This window comes from Olea europaea, chromosome 10 (genome assembly GCF_002742605.1).
Source record: "Olea europaea var. sylvestris chromosome 10, O_europaea_v1, whole genome shotgun sequence".
NCBI classification, from domain to species: Eukaryota; Viridiplantae; Streptophyta; class Magnoliopsida; order Lamiales; family Oleaceae; genus Olea; species Olea europaea.
This window is the reverse complement of record NC_036246.1, coordinates 18,769,426-18,792,786: the sequence shown is the minus strand read 5'-3', so window position 1 is coordinate 18,792,786 and position 23,361 is coordinate 18,769,426. Positions and strand designations below refer to the sequence as shown.

At 35.3% G+C, this 23,361-nt stretch overlaps 1 protein-coding gene across 1 annotated transcript; it reads left to right on the top strand.

Annotated features, from left to right (window-relative positions):
* Positions 1-1,294: 1,294 nt before the first annotated feature.
* On the top strand, positions 1,295-15,803 carry LOC111401429. The gene is made up of 4 exons (XM_023029162.1): positions 1,295-1,556; positions 1,637-2,602; positions 15,055-15,138; positions 15,245-15,803. The coding sequence occupies exons 1-4, from the start codon at positions 1,434-1,436 to the stop codon at positions 15,410-15,412; spliced, it is 1,341 nt and encodes a 446-aa protein (XP_022884930.1). The 5' UTR covers positions 1,295-1,433; the 3' UTR covers positions 15,413-15,803.
* Positions 15,804-23,361: the final 7,558 nt, after the last annotated feature.

The window sequence follows — 23,361 nt, the reverse complement described above, 5'->3', positions numbered from 1 at the left end:
GCTCAAAGTGCATTTTGAAATAGTATTTTGATGGTGAATGAGTTGTTAAAATATAAGATTTTTTTTTGACTTTGTTTTTAATATTATTTTATTGGATAATGTGCGGTTAAAAATAAAAGAGAAAAAATATATTTTAGAAATAATGGGAACCAAACAAGGGTTTAATTGACCATATTATCATTTAATGTTATCTACATGTCATATAAGGTGGTGTTCAACACGACACCACTAGTATTAGAGCATCTTCAAAAGATTTTCTATTTTTAAAGAACATATTCTATTATTTGGAGAGTATATATAAATTTAGAGAATTAAAATTTTGAAATACTCTAACAAACTCTTTATATTGAACATTTAATTTTATTACTCCTAAAAAATATTTATTATTTTATCTAATAGTTTATTTTCACTAGCCTCTCTCTAAATTATTTCATTATTTTCCTATATTGAAAATTGAAATACTTTCAATGCATTTAATTATCGAAACGAGAATGAGTTTGACTCTTTAACCTACTCTCTAAATTAAAATGTTTATTTAAATAATCTCTTAAACACATGATTTTAAAGGTTATTTTTTCAAAATAGAGAGTATCTTATGTTTAAATAGTTTCTTAGAAATGCTCTTAGATAGTATTATTCATTTTTAACATGAGGTAGTATATTAGATTTTCTTTTAAACAAATAATAAAATCTTTATCTGTTGCAAAATTGCTTAATTGAATGTAATAGTAGATTCCTATTCTTTGAGTTGTGGTTGGATTATTAAGTTGGAGTTAGTTAAAGAAACTGGAAATTTTTCACGATGAACATTTTAGCCTCCATTTTTTAAAATTTCACAAACTCATTTTTAACTACATATTTTATGGAATTCATAACTTTTATCAATATTTATTAAAATTTTGATTTTTTGCCAAACCAAACAGGAGTTTAAACCTTTCAATCTGAACTTAGCACTTTTAAGTTTAATAATAAAAAAAAAAATTAATGCCAATAATTAATTTTAACTATATATTTTATGATACCTACAATTTTTAAAAGTTTTTCAATTGCATATTTTGTTAATTTTTAACAAAATTCATTAAAAATTTAATTCTAACTACACCAAAAAGAATCGATAATGCCACTGCGGCACTGCCACCACAGAGCCAATTCAGGGACAAAAAAAAAATAATAATAATAAATAAATAAATAATAAAAAAATAAAAAGCCAGGGTGTTTTAACTCGGTCTGAATGGCCAATTTATGAAGATGAAATGCAATAAATAAAGGGCAGATAAAGACACCCAGGAGCCAATTTCTCACTACACCCGACGGACCCCACTACTACATCACCGTTCTCATCCCTATCCTAATAGTCTCCTCCCGTGCCTCTTCCTCTTCAGTTTTCAATTTTTCTGTCTACATATAGATACAGATAAATTTTATGTATATGCATGGAGCCATCAATGGATCCACCACCTTCAACTACTGACATAACAGCTGAAGCTCACATAGCTCCCGCAGCGAACCCAACTCCAACTAAAGTCCCCGCTAACAACCACCCAACTTATGCTGAGGTACGTTTAACTGGAAAGACCCTTTGTCTAATTTTTGCTTAATTTGTAAGTTTTTGGGTTTGATTTTGTTGTTTGGGTAGATGATAACGGCGGCAATTGGGGCTTTGAAGGAGAGAAATGGGTCGAGCAAAAGGGCCATAGCTAAGTACATAGAGAGTCAGTATTCGAACCTGCCACCCACTCACTCGGCGCTGTTGACTCACCATATGAAACGTTTGAAGAACAGCGGTCAGGTACTCATGGTGAAGAACTCTTACAAGCTTCCTAGATCTACTAGTGTACCTGTTACTGCAAATGGAAATGGTAATTCCGTTTCTAATCCTGCTTCTGTTGGGCCCAAAAGACGGCCCGGTCGTCCCCCCAAGTACGCTCAAGCTGCGGTTCCGAATGTTATACCTGTTTTTGCTCCTGAAGCACATCTGGCCATGCCCGTGACCAATGACGTACCCATTGTTGTTCCGGGGACTAAATTGAACATGGCTATTGGACCAGGGTCTGTGTATGTTTCTATGGGGTCGGTAAATGGTGATGCTTCTGGTGCTGGAGACGGAAAGAAAAGAGACCGCGGCCGTCCGCCTAAGCAGGGTGGGCCAAACCAAGGTGCACTAAAGAAGGGACCTGGTCGACCGTTTAAGAGTTTGGGGGTTAGTGTCGAGAGGCCAAGAGGGAGGCCAAAGAGCGATTCTTCTTCTGCTGGTGTTGTGACTGGGATGACTGCTCGAGGACGGCCAAAGAAGATGGTTTCAGCTACTGGTGTGGTGAAGGTGACCGGAAGGCCACGTGGAAGACCGCCAAAGCCTAGGGATGTGGTGGCTGGGGTCACTCCACCTGCAGCCGTTGGTGGAATTGTGGCACCTGTTGCTGTGGGGATGCCTACTGGTGCCACATTAGTGGTGGGTTCTGGGGGAGTTGCACTGGCAGTACGGAAGCGTCCAGGACGACCACCAAAGGGAGGTGGAGAGGCGAAGAAACCCTTGAAGCAGCCTACGATGAGGCTCAAAAAGCTCAGAAAGTTATCTGGAAAACCTTTGGGGAGGCCCAAGAAGGTAAAAAAATAATGTTTTTGTGTCTTACTTATATATGTGGAGGGTTAAAAAACGGTAGAAATCGCACAAAAATTTTCATTTCTTAATGATTGTTAAGAATTATATTACTTTTTCTGGAGAAAAGAGTTGCAGCTAACAATAGAATAAACTTGGCGTATATAAAATCTTCAATTATAGGTGAAAACTATTAAAAAGAAACTTTCATTTCTAATGGGCAAACAAAAGAATGCTTAGGCATGAACAAGTCAAAGATGCAACAATAAAATGGTATGAAAGGGAAAAAGAATGCTTAGGCATGAAGAAGTAGGTGAGCGCGGAAGTTTTTGATCACGAGTTCGATTCCCTCTACCAACACTTTCTCGGTCAAGTCTGTCGCACAGGGCTTGCCTAGTGCGGTTTACTTAGCTAGCGTGGTTTGCAGGCTATTGAGAGTTTACCTAGTGCGTATTCGAAAGGTAGCGGCTACCCCCGTCATTAAAAAAAAAAATGGTATGAAATGGAAAGTGGTTCCATTTTATTTAAAACATCCTTACATACTAGATCATGAGAATGGGAATTGTAGTTCATTGTTTACACAAAAAAGGAAAAAGGGCTTACTCAAAGAAGGAAAGTAAGATAAGGTGCTCAAGTGAAACTAGTTATCAATTTCAAGGGTGTAATGGTACTTCCTTTTACCTAATTCTTCTTAGTTTGAACCACTCCTTAAAAAGTATGGAATTCCCCATTTTATGTGGAATATTGTTATCACTAATTATAGCCTCTCTTGGATTCGATTTGATTGGATGTAAAATATATCTTTGTTAACCAACATAACAAAATGAGTATGTGACAAATTTAAATGCTTTGATTGAGATAATTTTCCATGTTTACAAATAAGCCCTACCCTCTTACAAATAGACTCACCCTCATATTTAGGAGAATCGAACACGTGACTCCTCCAACTTTGATAGAAACCAATGTAGCAAGATGTGAACACTTTCCTCAAAAGTTATAACTTATAAGATAGGTCTAATCAAACTCTATATATCCTAAAATCAGGTCCCAGAACCCACCCAAACACTATTTGTTTGCGGGCTGATCCCCTTAAACAATAGACCCGCCTCCATGTTCAGTCATGCTTTGCATCAGCTAGGTCATGATATTTGACCTACCTATGTTTTACAAGTTTTTATTTTCGGATTGGACTCTTGAGGATCTACAAGAGGTTAATTTTCTACACCACTTTGAGGATTTTTCCTCCTGTAATAGACGCAGAGCTCATGTTGAGTTCTTTCAGTTAGTTGTTCTCTACCTACCACAGTTTCTTTAATGGAAGCACATGTTTGGACTTGGTTGTTTAGGACATTGATCAAGGATGGCTAGGAGGTTTTGGTGAAGTTGTTAATAGATTATCGAGGTAAATGTGAGTAAATTTCCCAAAATGATCTTCAACACTCATATTCTATGACACAAGGACACTCCTATTAGGATAGTGTGTTTGCATTCAACATGTGTTGTGTACGATATCGACACTCCTTCGACTGATGTAGGACAATTTTATTCCGAATATAATTTCTTGTTGTAATAGGCTCTATATTTCTTCCCCCTTGTTCTTTCTTATATAGAATGGGATTTCTTTTTCTTTCTTTATTAGAATATGATTTCTTCTTTCTTTTAGATTAGAATTTTATTTCCTTTTAGGATTTTTAATTTACTTTTCTTTTAGAATTTCAGTTTTCTTTCATTTCATGATTTTAGTTTTCCTTATTTTGATAAAATCAGCGAATTATTTTGCCTATAAAGAAATCTTAAAAACGTTTTGTGCACTTTTCAAGCAAACAATTCATTATAATTAAATTATACTCTCTATATTTTCGTGTTTTCAACTTAATTCTTGTTCCAAAATTGGTATGTGTTGATGCCACTTATATTGGTAGAGATAACATGTAGGTATTTTGATTGTATGATAAAACATTTTTCTATTGTTATGTGATAAGCACTTGCGAATACCTGTACCAAAAAAGAAACAAAAAAATTATAATGCAGATGGCGATGTTATAAAAGATGTCATTCAAAATGATCAAAATGTCGTCTACAATGGTACTAAAATAGAGTTAGAGAAGCATGTGAAAGTTTAAAACTCAAGAGCTACTGATGCATTATACATGGAAATTGACATTGACAATTAATACAAGTGCCAGGATAAAAAATATTAGTGAAATTGCAATTGAAGACCCGAAGATTGAGCTAGACTCTGATGATAAACAAGTTAAAGATAAGTGTCCAACAGGAAAAAATAGGGAATTGACCTTGCTAGTTTATGATGCACCAACACGGATTCATGTGTTCATACAATACGCGTCGAATACATTGACACGTGATTTTCAAAAAAGTACTGACATAGCATGTAATCGTCGTTGATTAAATTCTTTAAAATTCTTCATTTATATAATATAAAATTTAGTTTTACACTTATTATTAATTTTTCTTGATGAAATCTTTTAAATATAGTACATATTTATTATTTACTAATACTTTTGAATTAAAATATATAATATTTTCAATAAAAGAGAAAAATATTTATGACAGTGTGTTCGAGGAGTGTTGGTATCGACACGTATCAGACATAGATATGCTACCCTAGTTGAAGTTGAAGTGTTCGTGTTACAGAGTTGCTAATTATAGGAGTCAAACATGAGGCATGTCAAATTAAGAATAAAAATTTCATTGACCTTCTTCGCAATTTGAATGCCAAAGAATTGCATAAACACGAGGAAAATAGTGGGACGTGTAGCATTGAAGATGATATCACTGGGGGGGGGGGGGGGGGGACATAAGCACAAACAATTGAAAATTCCAGAGTTCATATGTTCACAAAGGGGATTCAAGAATGAGAGCTTGAATGAATCATTGTTTCTAAAGAAATGTCACACTCGAAGTGTCCTTTAGGATGAGAAGATAGCAATTTAGAAGCAATGTTGATGTCATTCAAATGATATTGAGGACAATAAAGAGATAGACATTTGTTCAATATCACATAGTTGAATTTTTTTCGATTTTCCATTGATTGATTGATTCTCTCTTCTTCAACCGAACACGAGGACGAGTTTTTCTTCAAGTGGAAGAAAGAATGTATGACTATTCCAAATAGGATTTCTTATTGTAATAGAGTTTTATCTCTTTTCTTCTTTTTTTAGTTTAGAATATGAATTTTTTTTCTTTCTTGACTAGAATATTTCTTTTATATATATATATATATATATATATATATTTTAAAGATTATTATTTTGTTTCCTTCTATATTTTAGTTCTCTTTCCTTATAAAAGTAGGGAATTATTTTGCCTAGGCTTTGTACACTTATCGAGTAACCAATTTATTTTAATCAATTATTCTCTACATTTTTTCGTGTTTTCAACTTATTCTTGCTTCAAGAATTTCAATTCTGTTTTCGCGCCACGAACACTATAGTAAATAAAAATAAATTAAACTTCTGTTTGACAACCATTATTTCACGTCTTTATTCTATATAATCATTTTCAATTGCACGTTTAAACAATAAAATATTCTACACGTAAATTTAAAATTTTTCCCTACTTTTTAACTACACATTTGCCAAAAATTCACTATTCAAAATGTTGTTTGTGCCAAATAATAGCCATCAAACGTGGGCTAAATTGTTTGGAACAATATAGTCTACAAAAGTCGCTTTGAACTTTAATTATTATATTTTTCCCCTTATGGTGGTAGCAATATATACTAACTCAAAGTTACTTGAGTATAAGAAATAGCTCCTCTGATTTTAAAAGATTTCTTGATGTACTGTATTAGAAATAAAAAGTATAAGCCCCTGTCTTAGAGGGATTTTTACAAGATTTTAAGTGGTATTTTGACCATTGGCAATTCAGAAATGGGTGCCATTGTAGCCTTTTTTTTTTTTTTTATTGCCTTTTCAATAAATTATCACCTAATTAGCCATTCCAAATATGGCCTTTAAGAATTGTCAAATATGATGGTTGAGGGGTATAAGTAATTCAAAGCAAGGAAAGGGGTAATATAGACTTTTTGTGATAATTCTAACATGATGGCAGTAATAAAAAGCCAGCGATGGGGCCATGTGCATTGCCAATGGTCACAAATTCACTTAAAATTTTGGCGTGAATCCCTCCCACACAGTGGCTAAAATTAAAAGTATACTATGTGACTCTACAATTTTAAAGAATTCAAATTGATGTGTCTCCATGTGTCTAAGACCTACTTTTCTTTAAAAGTCACGTGTCGTGCTCGTGTCATGTCAGTGTCCGTTCTTATCTTATATTTTCTCTAAGATTAAAACATGAATGTCAAAAAGGGCAAAGCGTCCAAATTTTTTAGTGGAAATTATTTAAAAAGTCTAGCATGAGAAATTTTTTCTTTAGGCATCAAGAGGTCTTTGAAGATTTTAGATCTTTTGTGGAATCCGATGCATGAGTAAGTTGTTTGAGCTATTTCCATCCGAAGATATAGTGAACATGATAACCCTAACAACTTCTAGTAAGTGACATTTTTCTCATATCAATGCTATTTTGATGAGAAGTTTTGTAACATGGAGATTGATGAAAAATGCCATGTTCTTTTAAAATGTCCATGAATAGCATTAAAATATTCTTACCATTTTTTGTTGTAAAGGATTTGAATTGTGTTTGCAATTAAGTGCAAATCATGACATAAAATTTTGTAAAAACCTTTGCAGCGTTAGACCTTCCTTTTAGAATGTAAACCTAATAAGACTGTAGTGTGATCATCAATAAATGTCATTAACTATTAAAAGGAAAAAGATTTTGTCGGATTTCTAGGGAGTAAAACTAGGAAATCCTATATGTTTTCTAATCTGTAGCCTAGAGATATGCCATTTTATTTCCTGATTTTATGGCTTCCTAAATCGGTGGCCTTTTTCCTTCTATTTAAATTGTAATCGTCATTCTTGAATAAAAATAAGAAGCACAATTCTTCTTCCAAACTATATGGTATCAGAGCCTTGTGCTCCCCTTTTAATTTGTCCTACCAGATTTTAATTCGTTCTCCCAGATGATGTCATATAAGTCAGCCATGACCGGCGCCCAAAGAAACCCAACCGCCTCTTCGGTGCACCTGAAACCGCTCAGCCCAACCCCACCGTTCCTCCCAATTCCATTGCTCCTCCCTCGTTCGCATCTGCAGATAATTATCCCCAAATTTAAGCCTCTTTTCGCATGACTACAAAACTCAACGGACACAATTATCTCGAGTTGGCTCATTCCGTCAAATTAGCAATCGATGGTAGGGGCAAAATCGGGCATCTTACCCGCGAAACAACGAAACCTGCTGTCAACAACCCGAATGTAAAAAAATGGCAGTCTAAAAATTCTCTAATTATTGGCTGGCATGAATTCAATGGAACCCGCCATTGGAAAGCCTCATCTGTTTCTTCCCACTGCTAAGGACGATTGGGAGGCGGTTCGGGACCTTTATTCGGATCAGGAAAATTCTCCCCAAATTTTTTATTTAAAAACCCGACTTTGGAAGTCCAAACAGAACGATCGCGATGTTACTACCTACTACAACGAAGTGGTAACACTATGGCAGGAACTTGATCAATGTTATGATGATGTCTGGGAAAATCCAAATGATGCTACTCGTCACATGAAGAGGGAGGAAAATGACAGGGTCTACATGTTCTTAGCTGGCCTTAATCGGAATTTGGACGAGGTTAGGGGCCGTATCCTTGGTCGGAAACCACTACCTCCTATGCGTGAGGTGTTCTCTAAGGTTAGACGCGAAGAATCTAGGAGGAAAATAATGCTGTACAGGACCGAATCTGACCTTAATCTGGAGCGTAACAGTTCTGCCCTTGTGTCTAAAATGGATTCAGACAATGATGGGCAGAAGAAACCATGGTGCGATTATTGCAAAAAATCGTAGTATAAAAGGGATACATGCTGGAAGCTTCATGGTAAACCGGCCAACTGGAAACCAAAGTCCAAAAGAGAAGGTCGAGCCTACCAAACCATATCTGAAGAAACTCAAGAACTTTCAACCAATTCAGATGCAGTTCTTTTCTCCAAGGAACAATTAGAGCACCTGTACAAGTTATTTCAATCTCCAAAAATGTCCTTAACTCCTTCTTGCTCCTTGGCACAAAAGGGTAATTCTCTTGTCATTGCTTTTTTAGGTGTTATCCCTAATTGTGCTCTTTCTTGGATAATTAATTCTGGCGCAACCGATCATATGACCAGTTGCTCCCAATTGTTCTCATCCTATAGTCCATGTGCAGGCAATAAAAGGGTAAAAATCGCTGATGGTTCACTCTCGGTAATTGTCGAGATAGGAACTATCAAACTCACTTCATTGATAACCCTCCATGTTCCCAATTTGTCTTGCAATTTGCTATCCAGCAGTAAAATCACATCTGATCATCAGTGTCAAGCTATTTTCTATTCTTCTCATTGTGAGTTTCAGGAATTAACTACGAGGAGGATGATTGGCAGTGTTAAGGAAAAAGATGGACTCTATTATTTTGACAAAGGACTTAACTCTAGTAGGCAATGTCTAAGTACTCGTTTAAATTCTATTTCTGATTTCGAGAATAATAATGTTATGCTATGGCACTATAGGTTAGGCCATCCTAGCTTTCAGTATTTAAAATACCTGTTTCCCAACTTACTTCGGAATAAAAATCTATTATCTTTTCAATGTGATATTTGTCAGTTTTCTAAGCATCATCGTGCATCTTTCCCCACCCAACCTTACAAACCAACTACACCATTTACTGTGATTCATAGTGACATCTAGGGGCCATGTAGAATACCTACATACTCTGGAAAAAAATGGTTTGTGACCTTTATTGATGATCACACGAGAATAAGTTAGTTGTATCTGATGAAGGAAAAATCTGAAGTGGAAATAATTTTCAAAAACTTTTACACCATGGTACAAACACAATTTCAAAAAAATATTCAAATATTGCGAAGTGATAATGGTCGAGAATATTTCAAAAACAGGTTAAAACCAATTTTTTCTTGAAAAAGGGATTGTTCATCAAAGCTCTTGTGTTGACACTCCACAACAAAATAGCTTAGCTCAAAGAAAAAAACAAACATTTAGTGGAAGTAACTCGGGCATTGTTATTTACCAATCAGGTACCTAAATATCTTTGGGGTGAAGCCATTCTTACTGCTACATATCTCGTAAACAGAATGCCTAGTAAGATTTTAAACTTTAAAACACCTTTCGATGTTTACCAAAAGTTTTATCCAACAAATCGACTTTCTTCATCTATACCACTAAAGATATTTGGCTGTACTGCTTTTATTCACATTCATAAACAAAATTAGGGAAAACTCGAACCCCGAGCCACAAAATGTGTATTTGTGGGATATGCACCCACTCAAAAAGGGTATAAATGTTTTGAACCCATTTCCAAAAAAATGTTTGTTACCATGGATGTTACCTTTTTTGAATTACAACCCTATTTCACACCTCATCTTCAGGGGGGAACCAAAACAAAGAAGATTCAGCAACTATTTTCCATGATTTTTTCCAAATTACAGAACTGTAAAATGATCCTTCTCCAACCTTGATCATTCAACCTGAAAACCCTAGCGTCATTATGCCAAGTGAGTCAAGTTTCTTGGATACTGAAAAGGGAGTTCAACCTGAAAACCCAAGCGTCATTATGCCAAGTTAGTCAAGTTTATTGGATAGTCAAGTTTATTGGATATTGAAAAGGGAGGGCCTCCTAGAGTGACAACTCATGATGTCCCCAATGAAAGAACAACAAGGAAAACATTTGACATTGTCTACTCGCGACAAAGGACAACTCAAAAGAAAGGGTCCTCCAATCCTTTGCACTGCCTAGAATCCGTAAACCCTCTAGGTAATGTCCTCACCGAACCTTTACCTCATGTTCAACTCAATTCATCTTCTAATTCTGAACCCTCCAAGTCTGATTCCTATCCTGAGATAGGTGATTCTGAACTTCCCATTGCAGTCCGAAAGGGTGTGAGGTCTTGTACCCAACATCTATTGTCCAATTATGTGTCATATAAAAATCTCTCGCCTGTATTTCGTGCTTTTATCTCACAATTGTCTTGTATGGAGATTCCTAATACTGTGCAAGATGCTTTGAAAGTTCAAAGAGGCGGTCTTTGAGGAGATGAAAGCTCTTGAAAAAAATGGCACGTGGGAGGTAGTTGATCTACCAAGAGGAAAGATAACTGTAGGATACAAATGGGTGTTTACAATCAAGTATAAATCTGATGGCTCTCTAGAACGATATAAAGCTCGATTGGTTGCTAAGGGATTCACTCAAACCTATGGTATTGATTACTTAGAGACATTTGCACCAGTCGCAAAGCTAAACTTGGTAAGAGTTCTTTTGTCACTTGCAGCTAATCGTGATTGGCCTCTGCAACAATTGGACGTAAAAAATGCATTCCTTAAGCGACCTAGAGGAAGAAGTGTACATGAATGCACCCCCAGGATTCTGTGAAAAGTTTGGCACAAAGGTATGTAAACTGAAGAAGTCCCTATATGGATTAAAACAATCACCAAGAGCCTGGTTTGAAAAATTCTCTCAATTTGTTAAAAGTCAGGGGTATACTCAAGGACAAGGTGATCATACGATGTTTATAAGACATTCACACGATGGGAAGATAGCAATACTGATTGTGTATGTAGACGATATAATTCTCACTGGAGATGATGTACTTGAGATGAACCGATTGAAGACTTCCCTCTCATCAACATTTGAGATCAAGGACTTAGGATCTCTGAGATATTTCCTTGGAATGGAGGTTGCTCGGTCAAAGAGAGGAATTGCTATCTCCCAACGGAAGTATGTCCTTGACCTTTTCAAAGAAACTGGGATGAGTGGTTGTAGGCCGGCAGACACTCCAATCGATCCCGATTAAAAACTGGGTGATAACAAGGAAGGTGATCTAGTAAATGCAACTCGGTATCAAAAGTTGGTGGGAAAGTTAATCTACTTATCACATACACGATCAGATATTGCCTTTGCTGTGAGTTTGGTAAGCCAGTTTATGCACTCATCCTACGCAAAACATCTTGAAGCAGCTTATCGAATTCTTAGATACTTGAAAGGTACACCAGGGAAGGGGTTACTCTTCCAGAATACCACACAGTAGAACATAGAGGCTTACACTGATGCAGACTGGGCAGGCTCAGTTATTGATTAGAGATATACAACAGGATACTGTACTTATGTTTGGGAAAATATGATCACATGGCGAAGCAAAAAATAGAATGTGGTTGCAAGGAGTAGTGCCGAGGCAGAATATAGGGCTATGGCTAACGGGGTTTGTGAGATGCTATGGCTGAAGAAAATTCTTGAAGATCTACGGATGCCAGTGAACATGCCAATGAAGTTATATTGTGACAACAAAGCTGTCATAAGTATTGCTCAAAATCCAGTACAACATGATCGCACGAAGCATGTAGAGATTGACAGACATTTCATAAAAGAGAAGATTGATAGTGGAACTATTTGCATGCCGTTTATTCCCACTACTCAACAAACAACCGATATCTTCACCAAAGGACTTTTCAAACCTAGTTTTGAACTTTGTATAAGCAAGTTGGGCATGATAGATATCTACACTCCAACTTGAGGGGGGGTGTCGGATTTCTAGGGAGTAAAACTAGGAAATCCTATATGTTTTCTGATCTGTAGCCTAGAGATATGCCATTTTATTTTCTGATTTTATGGCCTTCCTAAATCGATGGCCTTTTACCTTCTAATTAATTGTAATCGTCATTCTTGAATAAAAATAAGAAGCACAATTCTTCTTCCAAACTATAGATTTGACTCTTTATATGAATTGGGAGAAAAATATGCTTGCTTGTGATAGATAACAAACAAATCTCATGTCGAAAATAGTCAAGGGTTCTTGCTCTTAAAGAAAAAATAATTTTATTTAAATAAGATAAGAAAAACTAAGATGGACAAGTAGGGATGTCAAACGGGCCGGTTGGCTCGTTAAAGCTCGGCTTGTCGACGGATTTGACGAGCCCGAGCACGAGTTGAGCAAGGGTGGGATTCAATGAGCCGAGCAGGGCTTGGCTCATCAAGCTCGTGAGCTACTCGTGGGCCGTGCCCACAAGCCAAAAGTTGGCTCATGGGCTCGTAAAAAATGTGAAGAAAAATGTTGAAATTTTTCAAAAAATAAAAAATCGAGCACGAGCTCGTGTGTTTAAGGGCTGAGCCGGCTTGGCCCATTGCCACCTCTATGGACAAGCCTATAATGTCATATTCATATTCATATTCATAAATTGAAATTTCCATCTCTTGAACTTAATATAGGACTCATATCATATTCATAAATTGAATTTTCCGTATTTTAAAGTAGGAAAAACGTTCTAACATACAACGTATTTATTCTGGATTCCATAATTAAAAAGATAAAGCAATTCTCTGAGTTAAGCTAGTTATTTTGTATCCCGATTTTAGGAGTTTGTTTAGCCATTTTAAACATGATGAAAATCTTTTTAATTATAGTCTTAAGCCTTTTTGAGAAGGTCAAGAAAAAAGTTAAGAGAGAGTTTAAAAAATAATAATAATATTAAAATTGGAAACTGAAGGAATTAATTTGCTGAACGGTAGGGTACTCTTTTATCCCCTAACTTTCATCCTCTTTCATTAAGGTCCTAATTTTCATAATTACCAGCTATAAAGGATTTGGGGGTATTATAATTCTTGTTTTCGTGTAAACTATTTTCCCTATGCTGCTGTACTGCGGACTGTGGCCCTAATCTGCAATTACTATCTTACTTTAAATTATTGTAAAAAGTAAATTATAGTTTTTGAGCGACATAATCATAGTGTCATACATCCAGGAGTTGTAGACAACTCTGTGAATCTCATTTTTGGCTAGGCCCTCAAGGTTGCAGTTTTAGCCAAAGTAATACAGCCATCTTCTTAGCATTCTCTTCGTTTATGTATAGGAATCAAATTCTGGAGATGACATGCATAAAACAGCAATGTTGAAAAATTTGAAAACACTGGAAATAATTTGCTTAGGACATATTAAATAATAATCAAACTTATTTGCGTACTTGCATAAATATTTGGATTAACTAATGTATACTGTTTCAGTGTCTTGGTTTATGTCAATCATGGAGACATGATGCTTTAATCATGATCGTGAATGTTAGATGAAGGCAGCATATATTACATAAATGCTGGGATGTAATTCATGTTATCCTACAAATGTTCTCAGCATAATTATACATCTAATATTACACTTGATAACTGTGTTACTCTTGTTTCTTGATGATTGTTTGCCATGTATCTTTTTAGTGGTTGAATTACAATTTTTGACTTTGAAGTGTCAATACATTTCAATTATTTTTTAATTTTTTAATTTTATGACTAACATTGGAAAACTGTTCAACCAAGTGCCTGAGATAAAGACTGCTGTATGATAGCCTTGGTTATAAATAAGATTGCAGGGAACATATGAGTGTAAAAAACAAACAGTGTCGAGAATTATATGTTTGAGATGAAATCTGTCAGAAGGACGGGGCGATTCTGGTATCAGTTGATGCAGGACAAAGAGAGAGAAAGGAGAAGCAAGGACAAGAGAAGAATTAAGAATTTGGAAGAAAAAAGGAGAATAATTTAAATATAACTCAATATCATAAATCAGTTATCAACATTATTCAAAAATACTAGTTTTTTCGTATACTTATTCCTAGCAACAAATGGAAATGTACCAAAATAATGAAAATTAAATATTCCAAACTTAAATAGTAAAAAATATATGGAAAGAAAAAGTCAATTAAAATACTAGAAAATCAATAAATCTTCCCTTGAATTCAAATGATAGTATTTTGTGTTTTATTCTAAAGTTTGTAACAAGTTCTTTTATTTAAATGAAAATTTCTCCTCATTTGCTGTCACTGTCATCGTTATTATCACCATATCATGGTAGTCAGTTTGTTATTTTTTATTTATAAACAAAATTTGCTTCTATTTGGAAAAAGAATATAATTATCATTGGTTAAGCTTAAAAGATAATTCTATTCGAGTGTGCACACTCTATAATATGGTCATAGTATTTATTCTAGAAGACGCACGCTTGATTTTGTAGTAAGTTGTAACAAGTGCTTTCTTAATAGTTTTGACTAGATAATGACTGTTCCTCCTCCTGATTCTCTGATTGCCTAAAATATTTGGCCGTAATGTAATAAAAAGTATTCCAGTGGTGAGGGTCATACTTCTATCTTCTTCTAGTTAGCTAAGGGCATGTACAGTGGAGAAATTTGGAGCTAATTACCAACGTGAAGTGTTCTTCCGCCCCTGCCCAGATCCCCAATTTGTTTATCTGAATCAAGCATTCACAAACCATATATAGTTGCAATCGATAATAATTTTAGGTGCAATGATATTTTTATTGAGCTAGTTCATATTTTTCTATGGCTTGTCTTTGGTTGCTAGGATGCATCATATACAGTGACTCAGGCTCCCAACTCCCAACAGCAAGTGGCCTATAAAGATCTTAAAGGCAAACTTGAACATTTGGTAAGCAGCATAAGCATTGTGGTGGTTTATTTTCTTTCCAGATTTCTCCTGTAATGGAGTTGGTGTTGATGCACTGATAAATCAATGTTCTCAAATTGACTTTCAGCAATCAAAAATCAAGCCAATAGTGAGTGTGATAAAACCATTTTTAAACAATGCAACTGCAATAAGTGCATTAGAAGAGCTAGAAACACTGGCATCATTGGACGTAAATGCAACCACAAATGTTCAAGGTGTGCCACCTCTGCCACAACAGCCTCAGACTGAAAGTTAAAAGAGTCCTTCATTGACAAGAGAGGAGTAAATTTTAGGTTTGACAATTGCAAGCTAAAGTGAGGAATATAGAGGTAAAACTCTTTAGTATTAGGATCTGTTGCAGGAAGTTTGATTTATGGGCAAGTGGGATCTTCGAGACTTCTGCATAAACATTCATGTAGCATGTGCCGAAAATCTTGTTAATTCTCAGATTGTAGTACTGAATCTTTGTGTTGTAGTTTATTACATTATGATAATGTCAAATTCTTAGCGCAATGATGATATGTGACTTGGGTAATTGCTAAATCTAGACGAGTACTTGAGACTTGAATAGCTTTTGATTTGATCTGTTGGATACATAATGTCTTGAATTCCTTTGGAAATGTAAATTTTAGTTGCTTTTTAGTTTACTGCATTTACTATTGAGCTGAACTTTTTGCTCGTTCTTGTATTCCATCAATGTTCAAGCCTTGTCTCAATTGATGATCTTAGCCCTTCAATTTTTTGTGATGGTGACAAGAACTGATGTCACTTGTTTGAAGTCTTGGCTTGATACATCAACTTGAGCAGGAAAAGCTACAAGCAAGAGTAGAAAAAATTCATGGGTTTATGATGTGGTCTTCGAACATCATTAAGTCTTTGAATCGTTATGGGAGAGGTGCAGGGTATGCTTGACGGAATGGACAATGCATATAAGATGTGGATATCTCTTGAAGAACGATCGCTCCATAACGAGCAAGAGTTATAGATATTAACCGATTATTGATCTTAAAGAAATGGTTTTTGTTGGACCCATTCGGATTAAATGTCCAAGACATTGTTATGCTTTCATTTTGAAGTTGGATGTGATGATTGTTACTTTGATTCCTGTGAGTTAATTTTTCGAGACATTGTTATGCTTATGTGTAAAGTTGGTTGGTGGTGTTGCTTTGTTTTCTGCGAGAAGAATAACGTAGTCTATCATCTTGCATTTTTTACTATTCTTATCCAACCTTTTCTGTTTGGATCGATTGAATGCCAAACTTTATTGCGGCATTTGTTCTTGGCAGATCTTGATTATGAATTGCTTTGGTTTTATTAGACAATTTAAATGTTTGTGCTACTCATCTGTCATTGTTAAAAGGCCTATAAGAGAATTGGACGAAATTTTTTTTAACTAACTCGAGGTCTTGTTTAAATGTACGAAGATTTTCATACGACTGGACGCTAGTATGCACTGAAATCGTCACATGGTCCTCTTTTACTTGAACCATTACTCTTTTTTTCCTCAAACCTTCGAGTTTTACTGTCACTTTTACTGAGTTGTTACGAACATTGATACCGAAACCAACAGTGGCTCGGGTTAAAGTTATTTGGCTGAGATGCGAGGATGTCCCCGTGGTTACAATCCTAGTCTACTAAAGAAAATGTCTTGACGAAATTGTATTTAAGCATATAAATTTTTTTACTTTAATTTGATGGGTGAAGGATGAGAGAGCACGTGGGGTTGGAGAATAAGACCATGAAGCTGTAGAGAAGATTTCTCTCTTCAAGTTTACCTTTTTGTTGTGCACGGTCATTTCTATTTTGCATTACTGCTTCTGTTATCTATTTCTTAGGAAGTGCCCAGATATTTCTGCATGTAAGGTGCACGTGGTTGTTAGGCTTTGGCTATATAAACCATATTTCCAGTTTCAATAAAAAGAAAACAATTCAATTTGGTTTTGGTTGAATAATAATATTTATCTGTTCTAACTGGGACAGGGCGGACCAGGGGGACAATTTTTTTATTCTTTTATTATTATTATTTTTTATACTGGGCTGATACATTGAAAAAATAAAATTTCCACTAAAAAAAAACTAGAAACTTCATCACAAACCTTTTTTTTTCCTGGTGAAAATTACACCCATTCATATGTTTTAAGATTCAACTCCAAATCAAATCCAAACTTTGTTTATTCAAAAACCAGATATTATTAATTAATTAATATGTATAAAATAAATCTATATGTATAAAATATAACAATTGAAAAGATAATTCATCTATCACCCAAGATCAGTCGCTAAAGATCTTTGGTCTCTACCCAGACCAGACGAAAAAAGTGGGATCTTTTAATCCCAAACCCTAATTCTCTCGTCTCTTTCATTGAGCCCAAACAACTACCACAGGCGAAGGCAATCCACACACAGACCATAGGATGCAAGCGTCACGCATGACGTCGCTGACATGACCGCACACAACTAGTAGCATTCTAGTTCTAATGATGGTTGCGCGCAGCGATGCCTCGCTCCGCATCACGGCATGTTGTATTGTCGATTTAGCCCTGTTGCATAACGTGGTCGAGATTTGCTGTGCATCGTGGCCAGGATCTACAGCTCCACAATTTGATGTGGGTTTTTGGGTGTGTTTTTAGTTGGTGAGTCGGGACTGTGGTGGTGGTGGTGCTTGTGGTTGTAATGTTTGGGTGGCAATGGCTTTGTTGGATCCAACGGTGGCGGAGATATGTTGGATCAGGTGGTGGATGTTGGTTGCAATGGTGGTTGAGATAATGGTTTTGCTACTGGGTGGTGGTGATGGTTCTGGCGAGATGGATAACTGTGGTTGTGGTTGTGGATTAGTGACGATAGTAGTGTTGGTGGTGGTGGTAGGTTTGGGAATTTTCCGTTGGTCTTGGTGGTGTGGTGTGGTAGAGATGGGGGACTGTTGGTGGTGTGCTAGTGGAAGTGGTAGTGGCGGGGGCTGAAATCACCGATTTTTTGTTCAGGTGGTGGTGGCGGCGGCCAAGGCGAATTGGTTCCGATTTGTGGTCGTGGCGGTGACTATAATAAACTTTTATTCATGATAGTGGATTTGGCACGGTGATGTGATGTTGTTTTCTATGATTCGTTGATTTGTTTGAGATAGTGATGGTGGTTCTAACAACGATGGTGGTGATGCTGTTGCTGATAGCAATGGTGAGATGGTAGTCACAAGTATTGGTGGTGATCATAAATTATTTGATTGACTATGATAATTGAATTGGTTAATTTGTGACAAATAAACAATTTGTGATCGATGAAAAAGATAAATTGTACCAAGAAATAATGTGCGACTCAAAAAATTGTTAATTTGTGACGATAATTTTATAACTTGAAACTTATAATAGTTGTAATTTGTAATCGATAAGTAAATTGTGACTTTTGTGACCGATGAACAAATTGTGATCTATAAAATTTTTGAATTGTGACCATAAAATAATTCGTGACATAAAATTTTTGATTTGTAATCGAAAAATAATATGTAACTATCTAAATCTTTAATATGTGACCAAATTGTATAGATTTGTGACATTAATATATTTAATTAATTAAATCATAAATGAATTTTAATAAATATATGATTTTTTTAATTTAAAACATGTATTCTTAGTTTTGAAATGTATGATACTTAATCTCTTTGTTATGAATTCTTCCCAATTTTTTTTCCTCTTGAAAATTTATTGGGCTTGGCCCAGACCTGCCCTTCCTACCTCCGCCTCACTAGGACCTATCATTTATATCAGAGCAGGGTTGGTGATGGAGACGAACAAAGGAAGAATTGAAATTCTGGAAGCTAGGCTTGGCAATTTACAAGATGCCATTCATCGAATTAAGCTAGGAGTGGCTAATAAGCTGCAACGTTTTGAAAAAACACTCAACAAGTTGTTCCAAATAATTATTGCAACCAAAGGAGCATCAAGTCACAGCACTCATGATCGAATTAGCTCTTCATGTTCTAACTATAAGGAGCCTGAAATTTTTCATCCAAAATGGCAAAATTAGAGTTTCCACGTTACTCAGATGACCTAATCAAGTGGTTTAGTCGGACAACACAATTCTTCGAGTACTAAGACACAATAGATGACTTCCACCTTGAGGGAAAGGTCAACCAATGGTGGCAGTGGCAAGCTTATAAGGAAGAATGCATGGTGAAAAGTTTACAAAGAGGAAGTGTGGGCTTATTTGGTTCGACAGAGTGAAGATTTTGATGAAGCTTTATCCCCGTTTGAGCCTTATTATTCAAAAATTCATTTTTAACTACATATTTTCAATAAAATAATTTTCACATGAACTAGTCATTAATGGTCGGCTTAATTAGTACCCTTTCGCCTGAGATTCGATCTTTCTCCTTCAACAAATTAAAAAAAATTCCCTCCTTTTTAACCACATTTTCTAAAAAATTACTATAACAAAGTCCCATATTGTGTAAAAATTGGGCTCAAACAAGGGCCTTGTTTAGAGTAAGATACGTCTGTTACCTTCACGATTATCAAAAGGTGTTTCAAAATCGGGGCAACCGAGTTCACGGCCAAACACAAAAGGCGTTAGTAGAAACCTTCATGGGTGGACTCAAATTGGAGATAGCTAATGGCATTCGAACATTTAAACCACAAACGTTGAAGGAAGTGAAAAGCCAGGATCACACGATATAAGCGTCAAGAAATAAAACTAACTTGACGAAATAGAATATAAACTACAGAAAATTAAAGTTGAACACCAAAGATTTTTTTCCGCCTAAGCCTTGGAGGTTCAGTGACCACTTCTAACACATACATCTCTCCGTTGAGCATCCAAAATGACAATAAAATTACAAATATTTAGATAGATGAAGAACAAAACGCTTCTCTCTCAAAATACAGTGACAACACTCAAAGATTCACCCAAAAATCTTCAAAAAACCAGTTCGAACAGGACAAAAACCAACAACGATAGAATCACACAGATTTTCCCAATATTCACACAGAATATTACACAATCGAAGGATTATGCTATCACTCTCAACTTAAAATTAGAAATTTTAAGTAGAAATCACATTGATAGAACTAACCTTGGCATTTTTCCCTTTTCTCTCAAGAACCCTAAGAGCCAGATGAATGAGACGAATGAGAAAACTAAATGTCCAAGTCCAAATGAATCGTCTCAAGAAAGCCAAGGATCATTCTAGATCCACTTCATCCAACGGCTAGGAATATCACATGTGTCATCCCTCCAGAAAAGCGTTTTAACTAAAAAAGGCATGTTTCACTAAAACATGATTTTAACCATCACAAATTCTGGGAGCACCAAAATGAGAGAACCAAGGTTCAACCCCAACAATCTCCACCTTGCTGCCAGAATTTGGACTGTTAGTGCAGCGAAAAGCAATCTCACATTTCAATTTCATTTGCTTTCAGTGCCTGTATGAAGTGTTTTACCGACATATCATTCTCGACATTTTATAAATGTCAAGAATAACAATTTAAATGTAATTCTTGACATTGTTTCAAATATCGAAAATGATGTTACAAACTTAGCAAAGGTAGGAAAGATTTTGTATTTAGCATTTAACATAGTACATGCGGGTAGCATGTTCGTTTTATGTATTTGTGTTAGCTAATTTTATTTATGTTGATGTCATGAAGATATGAAGATGTTATGAGATTCATTGTCTTGCATGGTGGTACATTTGTCAACATGAAGGACGAGTATAAGTGGTATGGGAACAAAACAACATCAATTGTTATTCGAAGTGACATAAGATATGTAATACCCCGGATTTTGCTTTACACGTTAGCCAATATGATTCATGCATTACTTACTATTTACATTATCATTGCATTTGCATTCTCTTATTATGGTGCATTGGATTATTGAGGTTCTAAGATTTCTATATAGTGTTAGTCTTCGACCCCCCTCTCCCGACCTAGGTGGTGAATCTTACATTGAGCTATGGTAGAAACTTAGGCTAATCTATATGTTAGATACTGATATGTTAAGCGACTGTAACCTTAAAATTGTCAGAATCATCATCGGTAAAGTTATTTTCTTTTAATTCGATTAATCATAGTTACCCTAAACCTTAACTAAGTCTTTAACATATTTGAGACATGAAGTGACATGATCAAAATACAATAATATAAAGTCCATGTGACGCTATAAATATTGAAGTGCAAATTGTTGACTTCTGTGAGAATTAGGCATCATCGGGTAAGGAATAGAATGAATGGTTAAGGAATTAACTCTTTAAATTACTTTAGGATCCTATGGAAATTAAATTAGGTTATAGACACACTAATATAGGTATAAAAAAAATTAAAAAAAATAAAACTTGATTTCTACTGCAAAGATGGGTGTAAAATCAAATTTTTACCAAAACTACCTCATGCTTTAGCTAAATATCTTTTTAATAGCAGCTTTCTTCACTCATAAGCATTACTCACGACTTAAGCCCCTTAAAGATCTCTTCTTTACCTCCTAAATAAGAGATTAACTCCTTGAACTCATCCCCATTTGATTCTAAGTGAAAAAGAAAGCAAAAGAGCCAAAGAGAAGTGAAAAACAAAAGGCTAGAATTGGAAATTCTGGGGCAGTTGAGTTAGTTCAACATGTTGAGGTTTGTCTTTATTTTTATAACCTCTTAAACCTCTGGACTTACTTTATATCATGCTGGGGTGTTGGTGATTTTATGTTACCAAAAAGAAGGGTAATTGATTACAAGAACTTGAATGAACTCAACATGGAAATAGATTTGATGGTTGTTGGATTTTGAGGAATTAACCTTTGTTTTTGATTAATATTTTGAAGGGAACTTATATGTATCACCTTGAATGTTCTTATATCATATTTATAATTATAGAAACAAATTTTGATAGGTTAGAACTTGATTTATGGCATGATAATGCAATAGAAACCAAAGACAATCCAAGTAAGTCAATTGATTCGATGTCATGTAAAAAAGACATAACTTGAGGTTGAAAAACCTATTCTTATGATGAATTCATGACGTGGTTACCTTCATAGATATGTTATATAAGAGCGATAAAACTTAGGAATGAATAAATATGATTAAGGGTGTGAAAAGATGGATGAAACGGGACATGGCAGTAACTAAAACTCAAAAAAATTCTATTCAATTTAGTATTTTGCAAAATTTCGACATTTAGATGTGCACCAATCATCTCTAAGTTAATTCTAATAAATGTTAGGTCGTTAGAGACATTTAGATGACATTGACATTCGTAATTAGACAAGGAAAATAATGGAATTTATGGGATTGTTTTGGAGTACAATCGGTAACTTGAAGTAATAAGATTATCCGAACTATTTTGGCATTGATGTTCATAGTAATGGGTTGTGTGTTAGGGTTATCGAATTGAGGATCGTTAGATGGTAATACAAGTTGTCTTCCGATGTTAGGTGAAAAGGGGACTTGACCTACACACTGTAGAAAGATCACACGCAAAGGCGAAAAGGTAAGTAAAAATTCATTTAAAACTAAGAACATAGTATTTGTAAAAATATTCTCTATAAAATATTGTTGTAACATTTTTATGACACTGATAAGAAGATCATGGCATACCATATGACGGCTATGATGATTGAGCATGTGGCTCCAAAATATATTGATTAAACATGCCATTCACAAGCATTTGTACGTGCATGCATGACATATGTCCATCGTTAAAAAAGACAAGTGAGATATGCTTATATGATATATTTTGGCATCGCGGGTGAGACTTCCCAAATGATTGTAAGGGTAGATAAAGGATGTGCCTTTGGTGATCACTGGAAGGCGGACCACTTGTTTGTGTTTTTGTGATATTATGATTATTGACACCGTGGGTGGGATACTTCTTAAGTGATCATAGGGGGTAGTTAGAGGATATACTTCTGGTGATTATAAGAGATGGTCCACTCGACTGTGTCGATATCATATTGGACATTGGATTATTGTTTATTGATATTTATATTACGTAGAGCTCTATCAGTGTATAGCAGGGGGTCAAGGGCCCAGTAAAAGAAAATGATTTTAAATGAAATAATTTCAAGTTGACTTTGATGAATGTTTCAATATGATGCATTTTAACATGATGTTTTAATGAAATGACATGGCAACATATACTCATAGCATGCATGATTTTTACTTATTGGGCATTAGCTTTTATAGTTCTTGCATTGTAGGTGAGCATGAAACTCCATAGATGATATGGC

What these genes read in the sequence shown, in the direction of transcription:
- LOC111401429 (XM_023029162.1), top strand. Translation starts at nt 1,434, where the DNA reads ATGGAGCCATCAATGGATCCACCACCTTCAACTACTGACATAACAGCT. An exon ending in CTTTGGGGAGGCCCAAGAAG is followed by an intron (nt 2,603 to 15,054) that starts GTAAAAAAATAA and finishes TTTGGTTGCTAG; the next exon opens with GATGCATCATATACAGTGAC. An exon ending in AAGGCAAACTTGAACATTTG is followed by an intron (nt 15,139 to 15,244) that starts GTAAGCAGCATA and finishes ATTGACTTTCAG; the next exon opens with CAATCAAAAATCAAGCCAAT.